The following is a 26,364-nucleotide window of genomic DNA, read 5'->3' as shown; positions in this document are numbered from 1 at the left end:
ATAAAGATTAGAGAAGAACTTAATGAAATAGAGAATAGAAACACGGTAGAGACAACCAACAAAACTAAATGCTGCTTCTTTGAAAGGAGCAACAATATTGGCAAGCCTTCAGTTCAATTGACCAACAACAATAAAAAATTATCTTAATTGACAAACCTTCTGAGGACAATATTACTTTAGACACCATCAGGTACGTTAATTACCATGAATCAGAAACACTTTCAGATGTGTAAGCTATGTGAAAAAGCACCTCCGTTTGTTGCTTTTTTTTCCTGTTAGGTAAACAAATCCACCCTAAATTACATTTCAAGATCCATAAAATTTGTCATTTATCCCAAGTTAACTCCCCCACACCCCCTTCACCCACCCCCAACACACACACACACACGTACACACACACTTTTGCTTGGGAGGCTCCTTCCTCAATTTCAGGGCCCTTACATACCTTTCATTTTCCTTCCCCAGGACACAGTCAAAGGGAGGATAGATTTGAGGTGTTATTTGTGCTTGTGTTGATTTACAAATTACACTTTCAGATTCATTCTTACACAAGCATCACTCTCACACCTGCATTCATTGTCTGAGCCTGAGGTACCGAAGTGGAGAAAGGAAGAAGGGGTTTCCTATATTAAAGACGACTACGCCTCCACACACACTGCCTCAGCAATGGACACCACAAGCTGAATCAAGTGGTTCATGTCCATCTTCTCACTTAAGAAAACAGATGGTAAATTTGATTGCTTCAACTAAAAAACATTGAAGGGGGAAATATGGGCAACTAGGTATTTCCCTAAAGGTCATTTGAATTGTTAATGTTTGTGTTTTTCAGGGACAGATGGTTGGAGACTACAAGAAGCAACAAAAGTCAAGTCCAAGACTTGACCTGCACCCTGCTTTCAGGGCCCGAACACAGGCTCTACTGAAAGATTGCCAGGGCACCTTTTGACTGGCTTCTCATCCATAAGAAAATGAGATCTTCAGAGGTCATCTTTAGATATCAGTTACAAATGAGGAGACACCTACGACCAATGTTCAGCGTGTGTGGCATGTTTTAGTCTAGGAGAGAGAAGTCTTTAAACAGGTTGCAGTTTTTGCAGCCATGCTTTGCCATTTCTTCATTTTTGCATAGAAGAAACTACAGAGAGGAAGTTATCCAGGGCTTCTCTCCACTTCCCAGAGACTCTGCCCAATGCTGCCCTCCTGTGGCCCAGGGCTCAGGGAGGACCCCAAACCTTTGCAAGTTCCTGCTTTTCCTCACTCTGCTGCCATGGCCACCGCCCCTGCCTCTCCCAGCACAAGGCTCTACCAGCATCTTCCTTTGCTGTCATTTTTCAGGGAGACTCGGTATGATTTTTATTTGTATTTAATGCTTTCATTATTACAGCCTCTCCACAACACATCTAAAACCTCACAACGTATACACCTTTTACCTGTATGATTTCTGACTTAGACATTTTGCATCCCCAAATCCCTCCAAATTAGGACTATGAGGCCTGCAGTTTTACAACAATTGTAACAACAAATAACATTTATTAAGTACTTGCTTTGTGCCAGGCACACTACTAGTTTACACAAATTATCCCATTCTGTCACATCTAACTGCTTCTAAGCATATGCTTACATTTGCCAGTAGCACTTAAAATTAATTAAAATAAAGATATTGTTGATTATCTTAGAAAGCAATGTCTCAATATACTAAAGTAAAATCCATAGAATAAAATATTTTAAGGTCTTACAAAATGTACAACACTAAATTATTATAGGATACTATTAAATTTATGCTTCTATCATTGAAAATAAAGCTATTTTCTGGTATGGAGTACCCACTTACTTTTTATCCTATTTTTATGCCTTTCTCAAACTCCTAGAAACCAGAGCTTCTAATATGTCAGATAAATCAATTAGATTCATACATTCAATTTGATCCTTTGAGAAATACATAAAGTGATTCTGTTGTTGCATTAACTCCAAAATTGTTTTGCATAATAACCAGCATGACATTAATTGTGGCACGAGGGCTGAACAACATGAGATACGACCTTCACTAATCCTTCACATTCCATTTGCAAGCCGTATGCTGTTCCTGATCAAAACTCTTATTTATTATTAAGAATTACATTATTCTCCAAATGAGTGAATTTTCTGAGACAGGAAATGAAGGACCGCTAACACTGAGAATGTATTTTTCCTGTCTCAGTATTAATATGTGATATATATTCATATTAATAACAACTCTGAAAACTAGTTTCATTTCTTCTACACATAAGCAAAAAAACAGTATGTGCCCAAATCTGAATCCTAGCAGCAGTGGTATGGATATAGAATATTGGGGTTTTTTTGAATGTACAGCCACTTCTAGTATTTCATTAGAGCACATGTGGAGGCAGCTGTCACAGAAGTCCATCAGAGCTGGGTTAGATGAAGACAAACAATGCAGGCTTTGAGGGTCAACCTTAGCTGCAGCTCAAAAGTTTCCGTTTCTCATTGAAGGGCACTATAGGATCGTTGTCTTCCTCCTGGAGGCAAAAAGAATGAATCAATTATGTTACTGACATCCCTCCACAGCAGACTGAAAAGTCTTTTTTTGCAGTCTCAGAAGAGACAGTGAAAACTCAAGACTTCTTAAAAAAATGTGGAAATTTCAAAACTATATTCACGGTCAAGTTTGTCATCTCTGCAATGTTTGCATCAAGTCCACCATCATTTTATGTCTGTGGCAGAATCTACTAGCGCAAAATTTCACAGAGGTGTTTTCAACTGAAGGAAGTGCTTGAAAGGCTGAACATTTCTGTACCTTGTTTAGTAATAAAATTCAGCTTTAAGTTATTATCATTAACTTCATGTATATTAACCACAGATGGTGACTGCTTGTGCAAAAAGACCACTTCCTGCTAGCCCCCAAATAGCTTTCCAATTCTATGAAGTAAATGGATAATTAATAAATACAAAATAATACATGAAAAGATAGTCTTTTTTGAAATAGTGGATTTCCCATAGAGGAAAACAACATCAGCTAAGATGTTCAATACCATCTACTCATGTTGCCAGCAATGGGAGTGGCCAAACCAACTTTCATGGAGTTGCTGCACATTAACCGGTCCACTCTTTTGGATAATAAAGACCTATTAAAATTCAGATGCATATGCTTTCTGACCTGAAATTATATTCCTAGAAGCTTATTATACAGATACAGCCATCCAATCATACAAAGATTTTATGTGTCAGGATATTCACTGCAGCAATTAAATAACTTCCTTCCTTAATAAAGAAGAACACAATAGAGCTCTTAAAGAATGTCCACATATGCTCTCTGTGTATGGATATATTATACATACACACATATACGTGTCTGTCCACATATGCTATGTACACAGATATACAAAATTTCTGGAACAATTTATTAGAAAGTATTAATAATGTGGTGTATATTTTTCCAAACCATGTTTCAAAGAAAATAGGGAGTCCTAATCAAATCTTTAAGACCTCAGATAAAACTTCAAAGGTAAAGTAGGACTTTGTGTACACACTTGATAATTACAACCCAGCAAAATTTAAGTCAAAGCGACTCACACGGAACTGATAGTCAAAATTGTGAAGCCACAGCATTTCAGAGCTTAAAGGAGCGTAAAGGTCATGATATGCACATTTCCTTCAAAAAAAAAAACCTGGAGTCCCCCATTTCCCAAATGTGTTCAAGTAAAAATTAGTTGGAAAGATGAATCCATGTTCAAAAAAACTGTGGAAATTCTGGTTAAATACAGTAACATATGGTGGTTCTATACAAAATCACCTCAGAGTCTCTAATGCACTCATGTGCCCTGTAAATCTCCAAAAGGAGGTTATTATATCCAGGATTCTCCAAATTGTTAGACATCAGCTCCTGACTTAACAAAACACCTTAATGTGTATCTTAATGGCTCTGCAGAACACATTTGGAAAAGGCGAATCTACAGGAATATATATTCCAAGTTTATCAAAGCAAAGCAATTTCAATTTAGAATATATGAAGCCATTCTAAAACTTAAACTATCATGCTCCAAAATACCAATTAAACAAAGGATAGTTAATATGCAGTCTCCTTAATCATACAAACTCCGGTCTTAACACAAAGCATTTTGACACTGAATGTTCACACATCGAGCGTAACAGATGCCTGTGTCCATCGGTGTCTCATTCATTTTGAAGTTCTAAGGGTCCCATATAAATTGTTCTCAACAGATGCTAAGTGAGTTCTAATCTACCAGAGTGTGGTCTCTTCCTGGTAAATTTAGGTACTCACTCTGCTAAAAATCCCCCTCCAGAAGAAACTAAAGATAGTAATGCCCCATGCTTGTTGGGCTGCTTCTCCTCTACAAGGCACTGTGAGGATGATTTTTATGTTAGCCCCTCCACCCCCAGCCCAAAAAAATGGATGCTTCATCTTATTCAGGGTAGACACCAAATTACCTGGGTAAATACTTCAATCAATCACAATCTGTGGTACAAATCTGAAACCAGGGAGGCCAAGGTTCGAGTTCCAGCTCTGCGATTTTAGGCAATCTACTCACCCCTTCTGAGCTTCGGATGATCGTGGATCCAGATAGAACCTTCATAGGGATGTGTGAGAATGTAGTATGACAACAGATGAAAGGTGAGAACAGTGAGTCCCAGGCACATAATCAAGCTATTAGTGAGGACTTCAGCTGATTCTACGACCTCTCACTAGCTGGAAATTGAACTACGCGATGGCCTATTATTTTCCACAGCATGTGTTCAAAATTTACTTTCTAGAATTTCAGAGAAAGTTTTCATGGAAGGAAATTATACTCGATCACCTTTGCACTGTATTCCCAAGGCCCAACACAGTACCTGGCCCACAGCAAACACTCAAAGAAAATGTGTGTGTGTGTGTGTGTGTGTGTGTGCGTGTATACATAAAAAAGTGTACAAAACGACAGGAACAACTTTATTTTTTAATTTTATTTTCTAAATTTGTATTAAAATTGCACATTTACATAAAGGGTTGCATAGTTCTAGAATATTTCCTATGAAAACTAGCAGGTCCTTATCTCTTACGCCAAGCTCTTACACCAATTTCCTCAACTCTCTTAACTGATTATTTTATTAACACCACAGAGCTAAACAGTGTGATTTTTTTATTACTCCTTTCAATTTTAAGTATTATCTCTTGACTTTTCCCATGGAAAATGAAGATGTGACCCTCCTTCCTCCTGTCAGACATCCTCCCACTCCAACATACACCACCCACATGTATATAAACTCTTCCCTCCCTCCATCCTTCCAATATGGTTATATAGTAATTTTGGCTGGATCAGTTTCAGTTCTATTATTTCTATGACTGTAATGATGTAAATCTAATCCAGAGCTGAATTATGTGTATTCATGTATCATTTTTTCCCCCCTATACTTCTTTTTTCCCTCTGGAGTAACTGTAATTATCTTGGTTTTTCCGACCTTAGTTTTCTCTGTACTCAATCCAAAGCTACCTCCCAATCTTCTGACTCTCAAGAAGTTTTTTTTTTTTTTTTTTTTTTTTTTTAAGATTTTATTTATTTATTTGACAGAGAGAAATCACAAGTAGATGGAGAGGCAGGTAGAGAGAGAGAGAGAGAGGGAAGCAGGCTCCCTGCTGAGCAGAGAGCCCGATATGGGACTCGATCCCAGGACCCTGAGATCACGACCCGAGCCAAAGGCAGCGGCTTAACCCACTGAGCCACCCAGGCGCCCCAAGAAGTTTAAGGCATATCATGCAATCTATTTCATCTTCCTGGAGAAAGTTCTAGAACCTTCTCATTTGCTCACATCTGGACTCACGACGTCTATCTCTACAACCCCACTTCACAATTGTTTGGGGCATCTCCTTTGCTGGATCTCTTTTTTCCCAAATGCTCCATCTGTTTTCTCCATTTTGGTGAAGCTTATCTTCTAGTAGCTTCTCAGGAAATAATCTTCAATAATCTTGATATTTAAAAAGGAATACTTTAAGCTTGACTGGCTAAAAAATTCTAGTGAGTTGTAATTTTCCCTCAGAATTCATGCTTGACATTTAGCTTCCAGTGTTGCTATTTATTGGTCTGATGTGCAAATTCCAGGTTCTTTCAATGTTTTTTCTCCCTGTAATTCCTCCCTCAGTGTCTAGAAATTAGTGGTGTCTTGCTGTGGGTGCACTTTGATCAATATGCTGGAAATTCAATGGGTCCTTTAAAACCTTAAATGTATATTCATGAGTCCTGAGAAAATGTTTAAATAATTTTGTTGCTGCTTCCACTCTTCCATTTTCTCTGCTCTCTCTCTCTCGTTTTCCTATTATTTGGATAATGGACCACCTGCGCTGGTTCTACAATTTTCTAACTTACCTGTTTTTGTTCTACTTTCTAAGAAATTCAGTTCTGCCTTCTGATTCTCCTAGAGAAATTTCTGCCATCGTGTTTATGATTTCCAAAAGCTTTTTAGACTATTCCTTTTCTTCACAGCATCCAATTCCCATTTCGTGGTTGCAGTTTCTTCCCTGACCTCTCTGAAGACATGAATGATCACTTTTTTTTTTTTTAACTTTTCCTAATATTTCTTATATCTTGCCTTCTTCTATTTGTTTTGGGCTCTTCTGTATTATACACCTTTTTCAAATGTCCGTAACTGTTCATACCGAAGAATGGGAACAACCACTATAAAACAACAACAACAACAAAAATTGAGAGTGGAGGGGTCCCTGGGTAGTTCAGTGGGTTAAAGCCTCTGCCTTCAGCTCAGGTCATGACCCCAGGGTCCTAGGATCGGGGTTTCTGCTCAGTGGGGAGTCTGCTTCTCTCCCTGCCGCCGCCATCTGCCTCTCTGCCTACTTCTGTTCTCTGTCAAATAAATAAATAAAAATCTTTTTTAAAAAAAACAAGAGCAGAGACTCCAAGCACACAAGAGGGCACTTATTTATCTGTCCTGCTTTCACCACAGAATGTACCAGCTGGGCCATTTTGTTAAGAAGTCTCTTGGGGTACTCAGGTTCTCCAGAAAGACCCTTCCCCTTCGAGCTCCCTGTCTAGAGAGTAGAGGCCTTTCTGCCAGTGTCCTGGAGGCCAAGTGGGGGAGGAGAGAACACAGGACATGAGGATATTATTTAATTATTCTATTTTTCAGTGAGGTATCCTGATACTCAATAGCACCTATGTCCCCTAATAAGGAGACTCTCTCTTCATCAGCTTTCAACCACTACACATGATTTCAGTCTCCTCTACTCTAGCTTCTAGAGATTATCTGCTGCCACCAATTCCTGAGCCTTTGAGAGACTGTCACGTAAACAGGCATGTTCCTCACATCTGCTAAGTCTGTTACCTCACAACCATCTGCTTCCAGCTTCCAAAATATTTTTGGTGCTGTCTCTTTTGTTTTCTCTTCCTAGTCGGTTTGTGTACTTAAAAAAAATTTTAAAAAAACAAACACCTTTCCTGTTATTTTAATGCAATTTGTAGTAGAGACAAAATTAATTGCTTATGTTCAATGGATTATCATTGTTTGATTTAAAAAAGTTATTTTTATACATTTGTGTATTTTCTCAAGTTTCTACCATAACTGTATTACTTGATAATCAGAATATATATTTATTTAGAAAAACCATCTAAAGAAATGATACTTTCAATATACAAAGGCCATCAAATTGACTGGCTCCCCTTTGGGACTTCCTCCAAATACCCATCTATGTATGTATAAAAAATAAGAAATATTAATTCTAAAAAAGAATGTTCTATTATACAACGATCACTGTTCATAACAAGACCCTGAAGTATGGCTATACCCTAAGAAGTCCTCTAAATCATCTGCTATTTCAGTATAATTGTAACAGATGCTATCTTTCACATGTGAGTATTTTTGAACTTTAAATTACCTTCTATGAAGAGACTCCAGGGAATGAGTGCAAATCAAATCACTACTGGGAGAATTTCCTGAAAAGCTATCAAAAATAAACAAGCACGTAAAATGAAAAGAAATAATAGAATAATAAAAAGACACGCATGCACACGTGCCCTACTTCTCAGAGGCCACTGCAGGTCCCAGGGCTGACCTAAGTGCTGGTCTGGCTCTGCTCACTGATAACCCATTAAAGTTTCCCTCCCTAAGTAAGATAATCCAGGGTATAATTTCCAAAATAAGAATCTTTTAAGAAATAGGGATGGGGTGCCTGGGTGGCTCAGTTAAGCACCTGCCTCCTGCTCAGGTCATGATCCCAGGGTCCTGGGATCCAACCTGGCAACAGGCTTCCTGCTCAGCGTGGAGTCTGCCCCTCCCTTTGCCTCTCTCTCTGCTAATGCTCTCTCTCTCAAATAAATAAAATCCAAAAAAAAAAAAAAAAAAAGAAATACAAAATAAACAAATAAATAAATGGGGATGTGATGGACATGAGGATTCTCTCTTTCAGAATTGTCTCTCTATCGTGTGTATTAGAAGAACACTCTCTTGGGGGAGTTTTCACAGGCTGCTTTAATTTGGAGTTAACCATGTACCTGATTTACTCCCAACACTGGGCTGTAAGCCCCTTTGGGGAAAGTCCATGTATGTCTGATTATGTTTTTATTTTCACACAGTCCCTAAAATACCACCATACACAAAACAGAAGACTAAAAATAAATGTCCTTCCATGACAAACAAGGACGCACAGCCACCTTTTTCCCCCCAACATACCCACTAATAACAACATCAGGTCACGAGAAAGGAAATAAAGAGAGAAAGGAGAATGAGAAAGGAAGAGGTCCGGAGTGTCCAATGCATTTGAAGATTCAGAGAAAAGAGGGTGAGGAAAATGCTAGTGTTTTTGGAAAGAGAAGTCAAAGCATATCAGAAATGAGAAAGGGGTGCCGGATTATTTAACATTATTCTAAAAGTACTATATGCTACATTAAATATTGACATTAGAAAGGAGAAGACTGTCATTATTTGCGTATGTGATCAAGGTCTGTTTAGAAAATTCAAAATACTCAGCTACAATATTACTGGAAATTATGTGAAAGGTCAGTTAAGAAAGCCAAGGACAGGGGCACCTGGGTGGCTCAGTGGGTTAAGCCGCTGCCTTCGGCTCAGGTCATGATCTCAGGGTCCTGGGATCAAGACCCACATCGTGCTCTCTGCTCAGCGGGGAGTCTGCTCTCTCTCCCTGCCTCTCTGCCTAGTTGTGATCTCTCTCTCTCTGTCAAATAAGTAAACAAAATGTTTAATAAAAAAATAAAGAAAATAAAAATAAATTTTAAAAAAGAAAGCCAAGGACAAACCTAAGCAATTATTTGTTCAGTGAAGAAACATTAACCCATAGAAAGATATAATGGAAAATGACACTAATCAAAACAGATGACAGCAGTAACAATAACTGTAAAAAAAGAAAAAGAAAACAATAATAGTAATAGCTCACATTTGTTGAACGCTAACTTCTGCTAAGCGCTGCGCTGTGCATTTTACCTTATTTAATTTCATCATCTCTAGAAAGTGTTACTCCTAGTATCGTTACCTCATAGATGAGGACCCTGAGGCTGATGGAGTATCACTGATTTGCCCAAGGTGCGGAACAGGTGGCGGTGCCATATTCCCCATCGGGCCACACCCAAGGCTGACTCTAGAGCCCAATGCACACCTTGTATTAGTCTAGTGATGAGAGAACCATCCAATGAATGAAGAACATAAACACTTTTAACAAGCCCTGACCTATGCATTGTTCTTTAATAGAAAGATTCAATACCAATTCTCCTTAAATCCCTCTATATATTCAATGCAACCCAAATGAAACGTTCTAGCAAGATTTTTTTGCTTTTTCTTTTCTCAAACTCTTTTTTCACACCCCCTCTTTCTTTCACTCTTTATTTCGACCATTCTGATAAAATGATGCTACTACAGCTTATCTGGAAGAACTAAGTATGGGAAAACAGCCAGGAAAATTCTGCAGAAAGGGCTACGTGAGGGACCTTGTCCTACCAAACACTAAACCATACACATACGCCACCAGGATTGTGAGCGATGGTCATGAATAGGGAGTTTCGTGGACTAGGAGAAGGACTTCGGAGACAGAACCAAGCCATCCCAGGATTTAACATCGTAATGTATTTTTATCCTTTTTATTCAGACGGGCACAGATGAAAAATCTGAAAACAGCTAACGGTGGTGAAGGTGAGGGGAACTGTGCTTGGTGGAAGCATAAATGGATAGGACTCCCAGGCCAAGCAATCTCCATACATATGCACTCGAATTCAAACTCTCCGAATCAGTAATCTCATTACCAAGAATTTTTTAAGGACACAGATGCATAAATCAACCACAGTATCACTAAGGATGGCAAAATACTGTAAATAACCTGAATGTATAATAATAGAGGAACAGTGCAATAAAATTTTGGTACATACTTATGGTAACTTATTTAAAAGGTAATCATTTAGAAGTATGGCCTATTACCTACGCAATGGCATAAAAAGATATATTGTCAAGCAGACCGAAAAAAACAGCCTGCGACACCTGCCTGTCTCAACTGGTAGAGTGTACAACTCTTGATCTCGGGGTTATGAGTTCAAGCCCCACACTGGATATAGAGCCTACATTAAAAAAAAAAAAAAAATCCTCTGGGGCACCTGGCTGGCTCAGTTAGTAGAACATGTTCCTCTTGATCTCAGGGTAAGTTCAAGCCCTATGCTGGGTGTAGAGATTACTTAAAAATTAAAAAAAAAAAAAAATGAAATCTTTAAAAAGAAAAGAAAAATAGCCTGAATATAATTGATGAGGAACACTGTATATCTACATATTCCATAGAAGATAAATGCATGAAGAGAGACCAAATGGACAAAAATAACAATAAAGCTAAGTATTCACTGAATACTTATACCGTGGACCAAAAACATGTTAAGCCCTTTACATTACCTCAGTGAATCTTCACAGTAACACTCTGAGGTACTTATGGACTTCTTTTAACTGATGACAAAAATAACTTAAGAGACATCAGCAACTTTTTCAGGATCACACAACTAATTAGTGGTGGAGTCAAAATGGAACACGAGACCTCCCCACTGTGCTATGGGGTCTCCGTGTTCACCCCAGTCCTGGTGATGGTTGTTACTGACAGGAGGCTTTGAGAAATCCATTACTTCTTCTTTATATTGTTCCATACTGTTTGAATTTTTTGTCCTGAACAAGCATCATATTTAGAGACATGGGAACAAAGAACAAAAAAAGAAAGAAATCAAAGGCAACTCTTGCCACAGCAATTTCAAGAGGCAGAGGGGAGATGAACACATTTCAAAAAATCAAGGAGGAAAGAAGAAATGAGAAAGAGGTGGAAAGTATACCGAGTGATAAAAAAAAAATGGCAGAAACACTTTCTATAAAATATTCAATCAGTGGTACAAGCACATATGTACATACATAAAGGGACCCCATGAAAAACTTTCTTTAACTCCTTCTGCCTTTATTCTTGTGAAGACCTACACCCCTGCCTTCCACATGCCTCACAGAACAGATTAGGTCTATCCCCCTCCAGAGGTCAAGGAGTTAGTGGTTTCTCAGTAGATAACATCTTAGGAGTGACCAAGCACGGTCATCATAAACATTTTCCAAGACCACTGACACCAAAGGCCCTGGTTCCAGGGCGTACGGGATGTGCGGAGCACAGCTAAACACTCATCTTTGTTCCTGGATGTCTGAGAAGACATGGGCACTGGACCACAATCCCCAGTAAAAACCCAAGACCCCAAGCAACAATGAGACTCACTCTCCTGTCTCCTTTCCAAGTCTCCCAGATGCGCTGTCCATATCTGCACTCTATGTCTTCAGTAAAATTTGTTCTCACTTCCTCATGGCCGGAGGTTGCTTTCTATCCTGTACTAAGCCAAGGACTATGTTGGCTGGTCCTGCAGGACCCACTCTGGGTTCTCCAGGACCCAGCCAGCCTGCATCATTTGCATAACCCTTTTTTTTTTTTTAAAGATTTTATTTATTTATTTGACAGAGAGAAATTACAAGTAGATGGAGAGGCAGGCAGAGAGAGAGAGATGGAAGCAGGCTCCCTGCTGAGCAGAGAGCCCGATGCGGGACTCGATCCCAGGACCCTGAGATCATGACCTGAGCTGAAGGCAGCGGCTTAACCCACTGAGCCACCCAGGCGCCCTGCATAACCCTTATTATCATAACCCTGGATTGCAGCAATATGTTACCGAAAACAGAAACATGCGTGTCCTTTTTTCCCAGAAGTCTCATTTCCGGGAAATTATCTAAAAGAGATAAGGAGCAAAGATATATAAGGATATACAAAGATATACTCTTAGCTTTCTACCCTTTGTTATCTGAAATGTGGTGCAGTGACAGGAGCTCCAGGTTTGCAGTTAAACCTACCTGGGTCTGAATCCTTGCTCTGTACTTTACTGGCTGTGACCATGACCCAAGTTACTCAACCTCCTTCAGCCTCCGTTTATCTCTAAAACATAAATCAAAACACAGGCCTCACAGAATTGTTGTGGGGATTAAATGAGATAAAATACAGCACCGTCTGAAATAGAACAAACCACTCGTTTCTTTTTCTTCCCACCACTCGCTAATCTGTATAATTTAGAATGAATACATAAACTTTAATCAGAACTCTAAGATAAATCATACAGCTTGGTAATTTCTGTATTCTGCATCAGAGTATCATAAAACATTAAACTTAGCTTTTAAGGTTGTTCAGTAGTAAACCTATGTTATGATACTTTGACACTTTCTCAATCTCAATTAGCAGCAAACCAATTAACAAAACTTTTATACACTAAAGTGAGTCACATTTTTCTTCTTTCTTCCCTAATCCCTGGTGTGTTGTAAGGGTGATTGAATATCTAATTACTTCTTAATTGAATGCACATAATATACATTTTTCACTAGTTCAAGCTTAATGCTTTTAGTCCAGAAATCAAAGTCAATGAAATTAAGTTGAATTGGGATTTGGGCAACTGTTATAATGAAAGAAGGTTTGTATTATGTCTAATTATAAGTAAATGTGGATTTTAGCATTATTTCCTATGGAGATATTTTAGGTACAGGAATGTGCCATAACTGACTAATTTAAATGATTAATAACATTGTTATTCTTATTTACAACCTTTTCTTCCTCATTACAGTGATTTTTATTGCTGGGACCCACTAAATATAATCATTCTTTAAAGAAAAGATACTATTAAAGAATCATTAGTTGTAGCAAAGTCAGGATGATCATTCGTATCAGTGACTAGATGAGTTTCTCTGCAGCATAAAGGTTATAGGAATTCTCACATGATGTCAACAGAAGAAAAACATAAATTTGGAATATAATCAGTTAGATTCATAAAAAAAATTATTTATGGAAAAACATAAAAACATTACTATCAAAATGGCATTCCAAATTCAGTTACTGTTTTACAGATACTATTTCATGAGAGGTTTCCCCCCTCACCCTTCTTGCATTATGCAGGAGTAACAAAAAAAGTCTGAAGTAGATATTCCCAACAACAAAGGTTTGTTTGCTTGTGTATAGATACGGGGAACAGCTATCTGAAATAATTGAGCTGAAGCCCTCCTCTGGCAGATGACTAGATTAAATAACTTCTTCAGATCCAGTCAATGCCAAGTTTCCAAGATGTCCTAAAAAGATTTTCTGTAAACGAGCCCTAAAGACCCTGATGAGTTTCTAACCACTAAAAGTACAACAAGAATTCAGAAATTTTGAAGGGGGTTAAAGTAGTGCTGTAATGCAAAATAGACCCATCCAAAACAATGTGGTTTTCCCGATTTAACAATTTATTTGGAGAACGTGTCACCTATCTAGTGGCCAGTTTCTTGATTGGAGAAATCTCCACCTTACCTAACAAATATATCAGATTCTGTCCCCAAGATACTGGGTATTGTCTAGATTAATTTATCTTTGCATGTTATCAAAACAAGTTTTAACTGGAATGCTTGTTTAATTAAAACTGAAGTAGCCCCCAAAATAAAGCAAACCTACACACACACACGCACATGCACCTCTAAGACCTATCTAGTTTAACAACTTTTTATGGCATATTTTTAGTAAAAATATTTTAAAATACACTCTCACCCTTTTGAGGGTCCTATCGATATCTATCTTTCTCTCACATAGTTTCTTCTCTAACTCACCCTTTCCCTTCTTCAGGAGACGACTTTCATCCCTAACAAAGAGGTCTGGGGTAATTTCCTCTTCACTGTCACACCATAATGCTTTCCTCACCCTCATGCCATTTCATTTCCATGCTGAGCTTTCAGATTCCCTAGGTTTTGCTATATGTAAGCAATTTGCTATATAAAATCATCAGGACCATAACTATTACATAACAATATGAAAATATTAAAAGAGGACTCCCGTCATTTCATCATGCTTCCGTATTTCCTGGCTAACTGCTAACACCTAGCTACAGATCAGAAGCTCTAATGCAGACAGGTTTTCCAAAGCCCATTTCCAGAAGACTCTGTACCTTAAGAGTAAACATTTCAATCAGGTGCCGGTAATAGTACCCTTCATTACGGACGGCAATAACCACCACTGACACCAAACTCCCAAGGGCAGGTCCTGCCAGTTAGTCACAGCACCCCTTCCCACTGCACTCAGAGGTGGATTCAGTCTTCCTTTCAACCACTCACAGCTGACACACAAGTCTGACTGCACCATGTCCTCCAAGTCTTTTATTTGTAGCCATCGTTCTTTAATAATCCTATGGGAATGGGTGCTCTTGCGACAGTCCAGGTAAGAAATGGGGCTAACTTCACGGGGTGTGATGTTGGGCATGGGGACACAGACACAGATTTGGGAGCTGTCAGAAGGCAAATCTGCAGAACTGGACGATAAATTGGAAATGGGAAGTGAGGTGAGGGAGCGAGGAGTCAAATATAACTTGGGTTTCTAAAAAAACTGTAAGAGAGCCAGCTCATAAATTCACTCTCGTACATATGGAGTTTAAGATGTCTTTGACACCTCCAAGAGAAGAGTCAGACAGACAGTTGGGCCTCCAGGACTAGAACTGACTAGAGAGACCTAGTCTGAGACTATAAATGCATGGGTCATGTGCAGCTGGTGCGAACAGAAACTGTAGGTTTGGAGAAGTCGCCTACAAAGACAGCATGCCTCCTCACAGGCTGAACTGTGAGGACTCCGACAGGAAGTGGCCTCCTGAAAAGTCTGGGTGCAGAGCTTTTATACCTCCCCACCTCCAGAATGACCGCTTTCCTAAGTCTCTGTAAACGTCATCAGGAGAAAGAGAAACTCGAGAGAATGAACAGCAAATAAACAAGGAAACCAAAATGAGTGCCTCCTTATGAATACGGCTTTCTTAATAATTAGTCTCAGAGTGGGAAAATGGAGCTAAAAATTGATCTGAGGAAATTACCAAAACAAGCATCCATGATGCATAAGAGAACATGTTTAGAGGAGATCACCTGGTCTCAGTCATTTTCTTACGAAAAATATATGCTCTAGGTTTAAAATCTTGAAACCTACTATATTTAAGGGATCAGAATATATGAATGTTCAACATACAAGTTGGCCCATGACTGCAAAATGTTCTCTTTTCTTCTTCCCAAACACAATTTTCTTTGAATTCATGAGCTGGGGCGGAGGGGTGGGGGGGACAAATCATTCTGCAATTTTTATCTACTACAAATCATTAAAATTTCTAAAACCTAAAAGGAAAAGGGATAAATATGGAAGTAGGGATTATTATCCTTGTTGAGTAATCTTGAAGAAATGCCTATACAGCTTTGATGCTTTTCATTCTTGGGTTAATAACAATTTTTATATCACATAATCAAAACATAAAGGACAGGTTGAGCACCCTTGATATTTTGGCCTTTTCCTGAAATCATTTTGAAATCCTTTAGGAAATCCATTCCATTTTCAAGAAATTCTATATGATACAGTAAATAGAAAACAGCTATATCCATCGAGTTTTCATTTCTCACCTTAATGCTGTGCATCAAGTTAAATTATTAGAGTGAGGAAAAGTCCAAGTTCTATTGACTGAAAATATGGCTTTGAGCGTTCCATTTGTTCAGAAAGGATAAAAGCTTTTCCCTACTTGGTCATTCAGAATTGACACTCTCCCTTTCCCCTTGTAGCCCCCCTCCTTTTCTAGAAAGCCTTATCCTTTTCTAAGGCTGTAATTTTTTATGTTGCAAAAGAGAACAGATAAGAAACTGATGCTTGTGATAGCGTTATTAAAACTAAAAAGACAACATTATTAATTGCAAAAGTATACGGAGGGAAGAGTTCAACACAGTCAAGGATGGCTTCAAAGACCCAGAAAGAAAAATGAGGGCAGGCTTGACAAAGGGATCATTCAGAGTCCTTTGGTTAATAACCCTCTTTTTTCTGCTTTCTTTATTTTTTCCCTTAATTTACTTGAAGGCATACTTAGACTTCTTCCCCCTTAAAGTGGGGGGAAGAAAGGAAAGTATATAAAGAGACCTGTGGCATTGGTTTTACGGATAATAAATAATTATAATTAAGTATAGTTACTATATACATGTGCAGCTTAAATATATCTGAGTTACAGGGGAAACAGACAAGTCTTTGAACAGTCATTAAAGCTTTAAATAATGGGCTAAAACTTCACGAAACAAACAGGGAAGTAATCATCTCATCAGAACTAAGTACCAATATTAAGATACCAAGAACAACAAGTAAACTAGACTAAACTTTGGTCTTGTTTTTTGTTTGTTATTATTAAGATTTGGTTCTCATACAGAAAATTCAATGGGTAAAGGATCATTTCATGGTCCCTGGCTCCCAGAAATCTGAACTAACACTGCAAACTAAGAATTTCCAGCACCTGGATGAGTTATGTGCTAGTTCTTTAAACAAGTATAAAAACCATGGTTCATACTTCTTAAATGGTAATATAAAAAGTCACAGATTATTCATGGAAATAATAAGTCTTGGTTATCAAAGCCCTCCAGATGTCTAGACATGTCATGAAAAAAAAAAGTCATTTTAAGTCCAAAAACTAAAGTTATTTTAGTAAGACATAGCTAAAATAAATCTGAATTATTTTAAACATTTTTTTAGAGAACCACCAGAAAAAAAATTTTTTTTTCCTTTTCAGTTCCAAGAGCTTAAATGAAACATTCATGCATTAAATTCAAAGTCTGACTGTCAAATCATTTCACTTTAATAAAAATTTGAATTACCTGCCTTAGGGCATTATTAAATATCAAATAAAAAGCACACATCCATAAGTCTGATTTCCCAATATAATTTTTATGTAGAACTATGACTAGATTTGTATTACACATTTCAAGATAAAAGGGTCAAAAATGTATTCATAGAAGGATGAAGTCAGAACTGGAGTTGCCCTTGAAAGAATTCCTGCACCACTTCTAGGAATTTGGGGGAAAGTGACCCCCTTTAAGTAATCTCAGTCACCACGATAAGGATGCCAATCCATCCTCCTTTTAAAAGAAATAGATCATAATTAATTTAAAGCCTTGAAAAATTGTACATTATCTTCCTATCATATAAGGAATATGAAACATCCAAAATACACATAATGTCAGCAACATTTTAGCCTGTGTACACGTGTGGGGGGAGATAAGAGTCATGGTTATTGAGATATTTAGAGAAAAGCACCTCTGGTCTAGGGCTCGATATGGATCAAAAATTCAAGGTTATAATCTGATTTCATAAAATGTGTCATTTACAGTTCCTGATATTCAGAGAGTACACTAAACCTAGACTGGGGAAACTAATAAATTCACATGCACCCAACCTCACTTCCCTCCTGCCAGCCCACCTATGCCTCCTCCTGGGGAAGCTGCTGGGAGTCCAACCACCTCCCACTGCTCCAGTCACCCACCTTCCCCCCTCCTCTCGCCTCTCCTGGCGGCCGCCCCATTCTTCCTTAAATAATAAAGACAAGTCACAATGCTAACCACCTCCGGCTCCCTTGCTATTACAGTCCAGAAATTGTCCCTTTTCATGAGAAAGACCGTTTCCACATTTGCTCAGGATTCCGTGGCCTTTCTTTTTTCAGTAATCCCTACACCCAGGGTGGGGCTCAAACTCAAGATTCGCCAGATCAAGAGGCTCATGTTCTTCCAACTGAGCCAGGGAGGCACCCCAGACTTCGTCCCCTTTCAAGGCTTCAGAGAACTTCCTGCTAGGACGAGCCCCCCTGAGAAATGGCATCTTCACTGCTTCCCATCTACTGGCTCATTACCCCAGCATACAGACGAGTGCCAGTAGTTTTTGTTCAAAAAGTGTCCCACAATCCTTTCGCCCCCTCTGTCGCTGCAGCTTCTGCTATTCTCCTACCCAGCTCATCGACAGCCGCCATGACACACTACCCCGCCTTCATTCAACTCAGGTCCCTCCTCGTCACACCACCTTCCCCTCCAGCTTGGGGACGCTCCCAGACCCCTGCCGCACAGTGGGTAAGAAAAGGGGCTCTGCCAGCCAGGGCTGCCTGGGTCCAATTTCCAGCTCTGCTGCTCAAAGACTGCAGATTTTGGCAGGTGATCTAACTTCTCCATGCTTCTGTGAGCTTATCTATAAAGTCTCACATTAAATTTTGTGAACACTTAAATGAGACAGTCCTGTGCAGCATTAGAACATGAGATGTGTATGTATAACCTCATGCCAACGCCTCAATGACTCCCACATTCAGTTCAGACCTCCTTTGTGATCTCCACTTTTGAAATCCCAGCGAGCTGCAGGAAGCGTCCACCACTGCCACTGACAAACATCTCTCATGCAAGAAGCTCCAACTCAACTCTTTAACTTTCCAAGAGTCTCCTCCGGCTTTCTTGCTGTCATTCAATGATGTCATTCATCCGTGTGCAGTTTCTGAAGCCCCCAAACCCCAGAAGTTATCTTTGATGTTTCCGGCTCTCTCTATCATCCCCTGATTTGTCAACTGGGTGTCACTTTCAGTGTCTACTAAACACACTTTAACTTCTCCCCATCTCCGCTGGTCCTCGTCTAGCATCTGAGCTCTTTGTCTTTCCCCTTGGCTACCCAGCAGACTTCTAAAATATCTCCCTACAGGCGCGGGGGTGGCTCAGTGGGTTAAAGCCTCTGCCTTCAGCTCAGGTCATGATCCCCAGGTCCTGGGATCGAGCCCCACATCAGGCCCTGTGCTCAGCAGGAAGACTGCTTCCTCCTCTCTCTCTGCCTGCCTCTCTATTTGTGATCTCTGTCAAATAAATAAATAAAATCATAATAAAATAAAATAAAATATCTCCCTACTCCTGCCCCTGACCACCCATCATCCTGTATGTTCATTCAGCAGTTTCTGTGATCTATTGGAAATGTACATGGGGTACATTTTCTACTCAGGCACTCCCCTGAGTAGAAGTCTTCATGGGTTCTCAATGCATCAGCAGTAAAATAAAAATCCCTTAACGTGGCTACAAGGCCTCCAAGAGAAGAGCCCTCTCCCTTTGATTCCTATGCCCCAGACTCACAGGGCCCTCCTATGTACCTCAATGCATCAAATTCTTTTTTTTTTTTTTTTTTTTAATGCAATCAAATTTTTACCTCCTCCACAGGAAGTAGCTCCTCAGGGCCTTTGCAAAAGATACTCCCTCGACCTGAAATCTCCTCCTCTGTACTTTGTTGTTGTTGTTGTTCTCATTCATGGATTTACTACAAAGTGTAGTCATATGTTTTTTGAAATTTTATTTTTCCACCATCAGCCTCCTGACATGTGATTCTAAGTTTTCTGGGAGCAGAGACATCTGTTCTTCTGACCTCTGCATACCCAGAACCAATCATACAGTGACGATCTTTGATCAAATAAGTTTGAATTCTTTAGTCCCTCCAACATAAGGCTTAGCTTAAAGCACTCTTGGGACGTTCTTGCATGTTACCACATAGGATTTACTGAAAGTCCCTTCTCAGTCCTACCAGAGCAACTTTGCCTGGCTCTCACCATCTCCAAAATAGGAAGAGGATGAACCGTACCAGCTAAGTCAGAAATGGAGAGTCCGGGAATGACTGGCACGTGTGTAGCTCTAAAGAATTGCTAATTGGCCAACAGACATTCAAGACACAAAGTGTTATGTGGCCTCATGGATTCAGAGCAAAATAAACATGGTTCAACCCTTCAGTCTGACTGTAACCCAGAAAGTTAAAAAACACACAAACAGCTAACTGGGAGAAAGGATATGAATAAAGAAGTACAATTTAAGGGAGGAGCAGAGAATTCATGCTGAGAATAGGATTTGGGCTGAGCCTGCAGGGAGCTCGGATTTCAACAGGCTATAGGAGCTGTGGGAAGGACTGTAGGAGCAAAGCACATTCCCATAAGAAAAAAGACAATCTGGATATATATGGTAAGAAAAGACTACTGGGTATATATGGTATAGTAGTAACAGAGAGGCAAGAAAAATGGATTGGGGAACACATGGACAAAATGGTCAGTTTTTAAAAGTCTAATGTCAGCTGTCTAGCTCAAGACCCTGTTGACTTCCTGAAACCAGAGATTTCATCTGTTCATCCGTGACTCTGTCTCTACCATTCTGCTCCCACAGTATGTGAGCTTATACTCACCAAGGTTCATTAAACCAAGTCCATGCTCTGCCTTGCTCACCTACGTAACTTCCAGCAGATGCTCTCCTCTTGTGGGAAACCGTGGTTGGCCAGCCACATGCCCTGACCTATGTACACACTCTTGGGAAATTGACAAGGTAAAGAAAGAATCCAGTATATAGGCATCTACGTATATTTGATCTTTCCCATGTCTGTGATGTTTTATTTTGTTAGTTCTTTGGGGATAAGGTATACATATATTGAATCCAACATATGAAAATGCATAGATTATATTTCAGTCCATAAAGAAGTATACCATATTCATATACCTAAGAAGTGCTTCCTGATCTATCAAATAAAAGCACTTCCACAGGACGAGGGTTTTCATGCACACCAGATCTGCCCTCTCCTACCCCGACAGAGGATCCCATCTGCATTAGACAAGGGTCAGCTCTGAGGCTCACATACCCCTCCCGGTGGCTCCCTGTATGTTCCTCAGTCATCAGGAGGTAACTGCTGCCATTTCAAGGGTGAAGCATAGGGAGCCCTAAAAAGGAATTTACCTCTTTGCCTTGAATAAAGACAGACGGCTTCTCTGCCATGGGGCTCCTTACCTGAGGAAGGCCAGGATTAAACTGAAATGGGAATTAAAGTCTGCTCTGGTGGGAAAATGCAAGGACTGGAGGTTCTTTTTCAACACTGCACGAAATTTTTAAAGCCATCTGACTTGTGGTTAACAGGGATTGAGCATGCGTCCTCACTTGTATCAAAACGAAGTGCACGCATACTGCTAAATTATCAGGATCGCCGTGAGGATGACTCTGGTTTATGGAACTGCAAGCCCCATTTTGCTCACTTAATCTGCACATACCCTGATGAAGACCGTCTTGTTCCTCTTCTCCTTGGCTACTGAAATGCAGCTCTAATGACTCTGTCACTAAGTGGCTGAGTGGGTCTAAAATTGTCTCCCAAAATCCCATCACAGCCTTCCACAAGCTCCGCCCCCTTCACATGTGTCCTCAGCCTTCGAAATTCTTCGATCTGAAAATAGAAACGGAACAAAACAGATGGATTATTTACTAGACGCGGAGGAGACTGGAGTTTCCTCAGTGACTTCATATACACATAAATTACAACAGTTTGTACAAAGAAAACAAAAATTATTCTTCAAGAAGAGTAGGACGGACTTAATTCTTCCAAACCTTAGACATTAGCCATCCCTGCTGCACGAGAAATGGAAGCAGCAGAAAGAGAGATAGTAAGGTCTCCAGACACCCCCAGTAGTCACAGAAACCTGCTAGATTTGTTCAGGTCAAAATGCAATACCCCTCTCTCAAAAAGCTCTCATGCCTGTCTGTAACACAGTAAAGGAGAGGCAAACAAAGGAGTAAGTGTTCCAAGCATAGCTTCAATTAATGAAATCTAGTTTTACTGCATGCTAACACCGAATCGATGTCAGATTTATCAGATGGACATGCCTTTTATCACACAACCTTCTCTGCTGCCCTTCTAGCTTTTTGGAGAGCCCTGGTCCAGTGAAAACCTCTGACTTTCCAAAAAATGTAAGCCCAGCTTCCTCCTTTAGCCATATCAATTTTCACGTTCATTTCCTTTCTCAGGTGGCCTCCTCAGATCCCATGGATTCTCATTACACGTTACGAGATTCCCAGAGTCCCAAGGGTCAGTTTCTCTGATCTGACAGGTCTGTGCCTCCTAAGAACCCATATCCTGCCAGGACCCTCTAAGCAGTTGCTGACCAACAAGGAAATGTGATGAACATTCACCAGACTCATTCCCATCAGTCGATTTATCTACAGGTATCATCATCTGCCATTCCGCTAAATGCCACACAGTCACATGATCCAGTTTTCAGTCCTTTCACAAAAGAGGAAACTGACAGACTGAGAGTGTGTCCACGTTAGCTGGGTCAGACAAGTCCAAGTCCGCCCGCTCTTCCCCCAGCTCCAGTGCCAGCTCTTCAGAAATTCCCATCAACCTGGTATCACCTCTGCCCTCCATGTATCGCAAGATATGGAACAAATGTGCTTTCAGTAGCATCAATCTCCCAAAAGTCCACCAGATGTCTATCACAGGGCTCTATCTACAGAAGTTCTTCCCACAACACAGCCACAGAATTCTGCCACTCGTGAACTAAAATGAAATGAAGGAGATCCATCAATTCGGGGATTCGAATAGAAGTCTAGAAGCCCCTAGAGGCTTTAGGGGCTCATGAAAACCCTCAATGATACGGAACATTTTACATGTGCATTTCCTAAGAAGAGGTTCCTGGGCCCAAAAAGAAAGGACTTTCCCAGGATTCTAATATTCCAACTATTTATATACGTGTTGGGAAACAGAGCTAAGGGAGAAGGAAGTGACTTGTTACATCAGAACGCAAGTTAGAAGTCTAACCTCTAAGATCTTACTTTCTCATGTCTCCAAATGCTTTCCCTACATGTTGATTTCCCCACATGGGGTAAGACTGACCCACCTGGTACTGTCCTGTTTGTTTGCTTTTTTATCATACCTACTCGCTGCCCTTCTACAGAAGTGCCAGGGACATAAGCAATTACTGGTTTAATCTTCACTGTGGCTTTTCCCCAGACCTTCTTGGAATCTTAGGTTCAGAATACGGGCATCACCTATTGTTTGCTGCACTGGGAAAACTTCCAGAGCCAAGGCTGCACTGAGAATTCCCTGTCATTATTTGTGACATGTATTTTTACTAGGTTTTCTCTAAGCGTGGAGTTGAAAGGAACCTAGTCAGGCTTTTTCAACAGAAAATTATGGAGATGAAGGCTGTTGGGCTGTGCATCAAAAGCCTAGTTGAGGAGTTCCTGGGTGGCTCAGTCATTAAGCGTCTGCCTTCAGCTCAGGTCATGATCTCGGGGTCCTGGGACTGAGTCCCACTTCGGGCTCCCTGCTCAGCGGGGAGCCTGCGTCTCCCTCGTCCACTCTCCCTGCTTGTGCTCTCTCTCTCTCTCTCTGATAAATATAAATCTCTTTTAAAAAATAAAATAAAAAATTTTTAAATTTTGAAACAGCCCAGTTCACACCCTGGCTCTGACACCGAAGAACCAAAACGGCCAGACTACATCACCTCTTTAAGCTTCCGTTCCGTTTTCACATGGACGTAAGGGACGACGAACAACAGCATTTGCAAGGACAATGCAGGAGCGAGATACTTCATGAGAATCACTGCGCATACTCCTACAGCACACACAACTGTTCAGCAGATACTGGCACTTCTTTTGAAGTCAAACCTTTAGCATCTTGAGATAAATATTTAGCTACAATTTTCTGTGCAAAAAGTAGACTGGAAATAATAAACCAACAGACTGCAAAAACAGAACGTCCTGCCTTCTCACAGCCTCTTCACATGTAATCACACATAATGGTAGCGACTAGAATCCACACACCAGACACGGGGTCACCAGTGAGGAACAAGGACTAGAAAGTGCACTGCCTAAGCATAGTTTAAGAAAGACTCCATTTCTGATTGACTTTGAAGCTTATTTGAAAGCTAGGTTAATTTTATATTTACATATTCTGAACCGAAGATAAATCTTTCAAGCCCCAGACCTCAGCCTGAAGCAAATTCTGTGAAAACAGCTTCTTCTAGAACAGACGATCGGAATCCACAGCCAGCCAGTCTCAAATCACTGCATTCTTGGAGAGAACTATTTCACAAGAAATGTTTTTCTCTGATCATAGCAATACTTTGAAGACTTCAAACATCAACAGAGATCGAGGGGAAAACATGTCTTTCTGAAATGCCAATTTTTTCTGAAGTAACCACCCCTCAAAACCTTTAGTCACTTCAAATGGTTTCAAGCGCGTACTGCGTTATCTCCCACTGAAAAGAGAGAGAGAGTGAGAAAGGAGCGGAATAATATTTCAGGATAAAAGTCTGTGATGAAATTCAAATGTCAGGGCAGTACAGAGACTATCACTATCACACACATCAGTAGGGATGACTTCGTCAATTTTTAATGCTACTCTACTTAAACATGGCTATCGGTTTTTAACCAATTTAAAAGAGGAGAGAGGACAGAGACCCAAGCTTCAGGGAGAAATGCTTGTCTTCTAAAGGTAACCGAGTTGAATAGCTATTCTCTGAATCGTCTGTGCACTCTACTTATAAAGCATTGACTCCAACCTTCACTGACTCATGAACCAGATTATTCACTCAAAGTTCAGCTTTAAAACCTCTTTCTTTAAGAGTGCATTCAAAGTGCTAATTTACAGGGCTTGTGGTTTGGCATTAATTATTTTTAAAGATTCCCAAGATCCTGTGAATATCCTCTAACAGACGTCTTTTTACTTGCATCTCTGTTACCATGTTTAAAGAGAAAAGAACACATAAAAGTCAACATTCTCATCTGGTTTTCTTTTCTGGTCAAGCAATGACACTGCATGCATTAGTGTAATATAATTCCTTATGGCAGCATTCAAGTTAAGAGTCAAAAGTCAGCTCTACTTAAATAGTCCATAAATACGTACATAAATTGAGATTATGTCATTGATAGGACTCTCCACCTTTCACGTACTCAGTCTAATTGTTTTTATTTCATTTTCCTCAACCCACTATCTACTTTTTTCTAAAATCATTGCTTTTTTTTTTTTAAAGACTTCTCATCCATAAATCAACTCATCTGTCACAGACTCTACTTAGTCTCATTTTTCTCATTTTTCTGAGGAAGAGCTCAGAGAAGAGCCCAGTAAAACTGATGCCAACTTTCCCTTATTCCAATACCCAGTCCTGGTCTCTGCCACAGTCTTCCCGTCTCCATCTGAGGGCAGTTACTGGTGAGCTACCCATGTGCAAACTTAGTCAAGAATTACAGTCTAGAGATCATGACCACAGAGGAAGCGCTCTCTATCACAGAAGACGCTGAGGAAATACATCCAAAATTCCCCACAAGTGCCTAAAAAACACTCATTTTAAGAAAGGGAAGAGGGAGCATCCCAAGGGAGAGAACCTAGAGCTGTATTATCACAGTGTGGCCACTGAGCATCCGGAATGCAGCTGGTCTGCCCTGAGGTGTGCTGGAAATGCAGGACACATGCTGGAAGTCAGACTTACAGTGAAGTAATCGTGTAAAAAAAATGCTTTTTTTTATTCGTTATATGTTAAAATGGTATTTGGGGTACACTGGGTTAAAATATACTATTTAAATTCATTTCAACTATTTATATTTAGATTGTTTTATTGTGACCCCTAGAAATTTTAGTCTTATATATGTGGCTCCTCACATGGTGTTTCCACAGGATAGTCAACACTTCTCTCAAGAAACTCCACATTCTGATGTGAGAATGTGGTTCTAAATTACACATGGAGGTAAATGCCAGTAGACAAGAACCAGGTATCCTCAAAGTGTGCTTCCTGGGATAAGTTCCTGCCCCAGTCCTACTGGATCAGCAACTCCGGGGTGGGGCCCAGCAATCTGTGATCGAACAAGCCCACCCAAGTTTGGGAATTGTGGATAACAGAAGACAATTCAAAACAAATGTCCCCAATTGCTTGAAACTGTTTTTCAAACATGACCATGCGGTGATTCCACAGCAACTGGGGTCTTTAGGGTTACCAGCCCCTCAGAACCTATGTGGGGATCACACAGACAAGAAAGACCCTGCTGCTGAGTCCTGGCCCTAAACAGACCTCATTGGTCTCCCAGGACCGTGGGCTCTCAGATCGCTCTGACAAAGCACACACCATATCCTGACTAGGGCTGTTGGGGTGAGGAAGAGTTCTGCTTCTTGATCTCTAGGAAATACGTAACAGGGAAGGATGGAGAAGGGGCAAAACTGAGAAGAAAAGAAAATTAAAAGTGGTTTTCTAAGTTCTAACAGACATATATTCA

General features: G+C 40.0%; 1 protein-coding gene across 1 annotated transcript in view; it reads right to left on the bottom strand.

Moving 5' to 3' along the window:
* Nucleotides 1–1,347: 1,347 nt before the first annotated feature.
* CA8 (carbonic anhydrase 8) overlaps nucleotides 1,348–26,364 on the bottom strand; it is an 85,845-nt gene continuing 60,828 nt past the window's right edge. Inside the window, exons 8-9 of the mRNA XM_044245549.1 lie at nucleotides 21,372–21,541; nucleotides 1,348–2,516 (exon numbers count right to left, since the gene is read on the bottom strand). Of these exons, the coding sequence (XP_044101484.1) occupies nucleotides 21,407–21,541 (135 nt within the window). The 3' untranslated portion in view covers nucleotides 1,348–2,516; nucleotides 21,372–21,406. The remainder of the gene's footprint in view (nucleotides 2,517–21,371; nucleotides 21,542–26,364) is intronic.

This window comes from Neovison vison, chromosome 4, assembly GCF_020171115.1.
Source record: "Neovison vison isolate M4711 chromosome 4, ASM_NN_V1, whole genome shotgun sequence".
In the NCBI taxonomy this organism is placed as follows: Eukaryota; Metazoa; Chordata; class Mammalia; order Carnivora; family Mustelidae; genus Neogale; species Neogale vison.
This window is presented reverse-complemented; position numbering and strand designations above follow the sequence as displayed.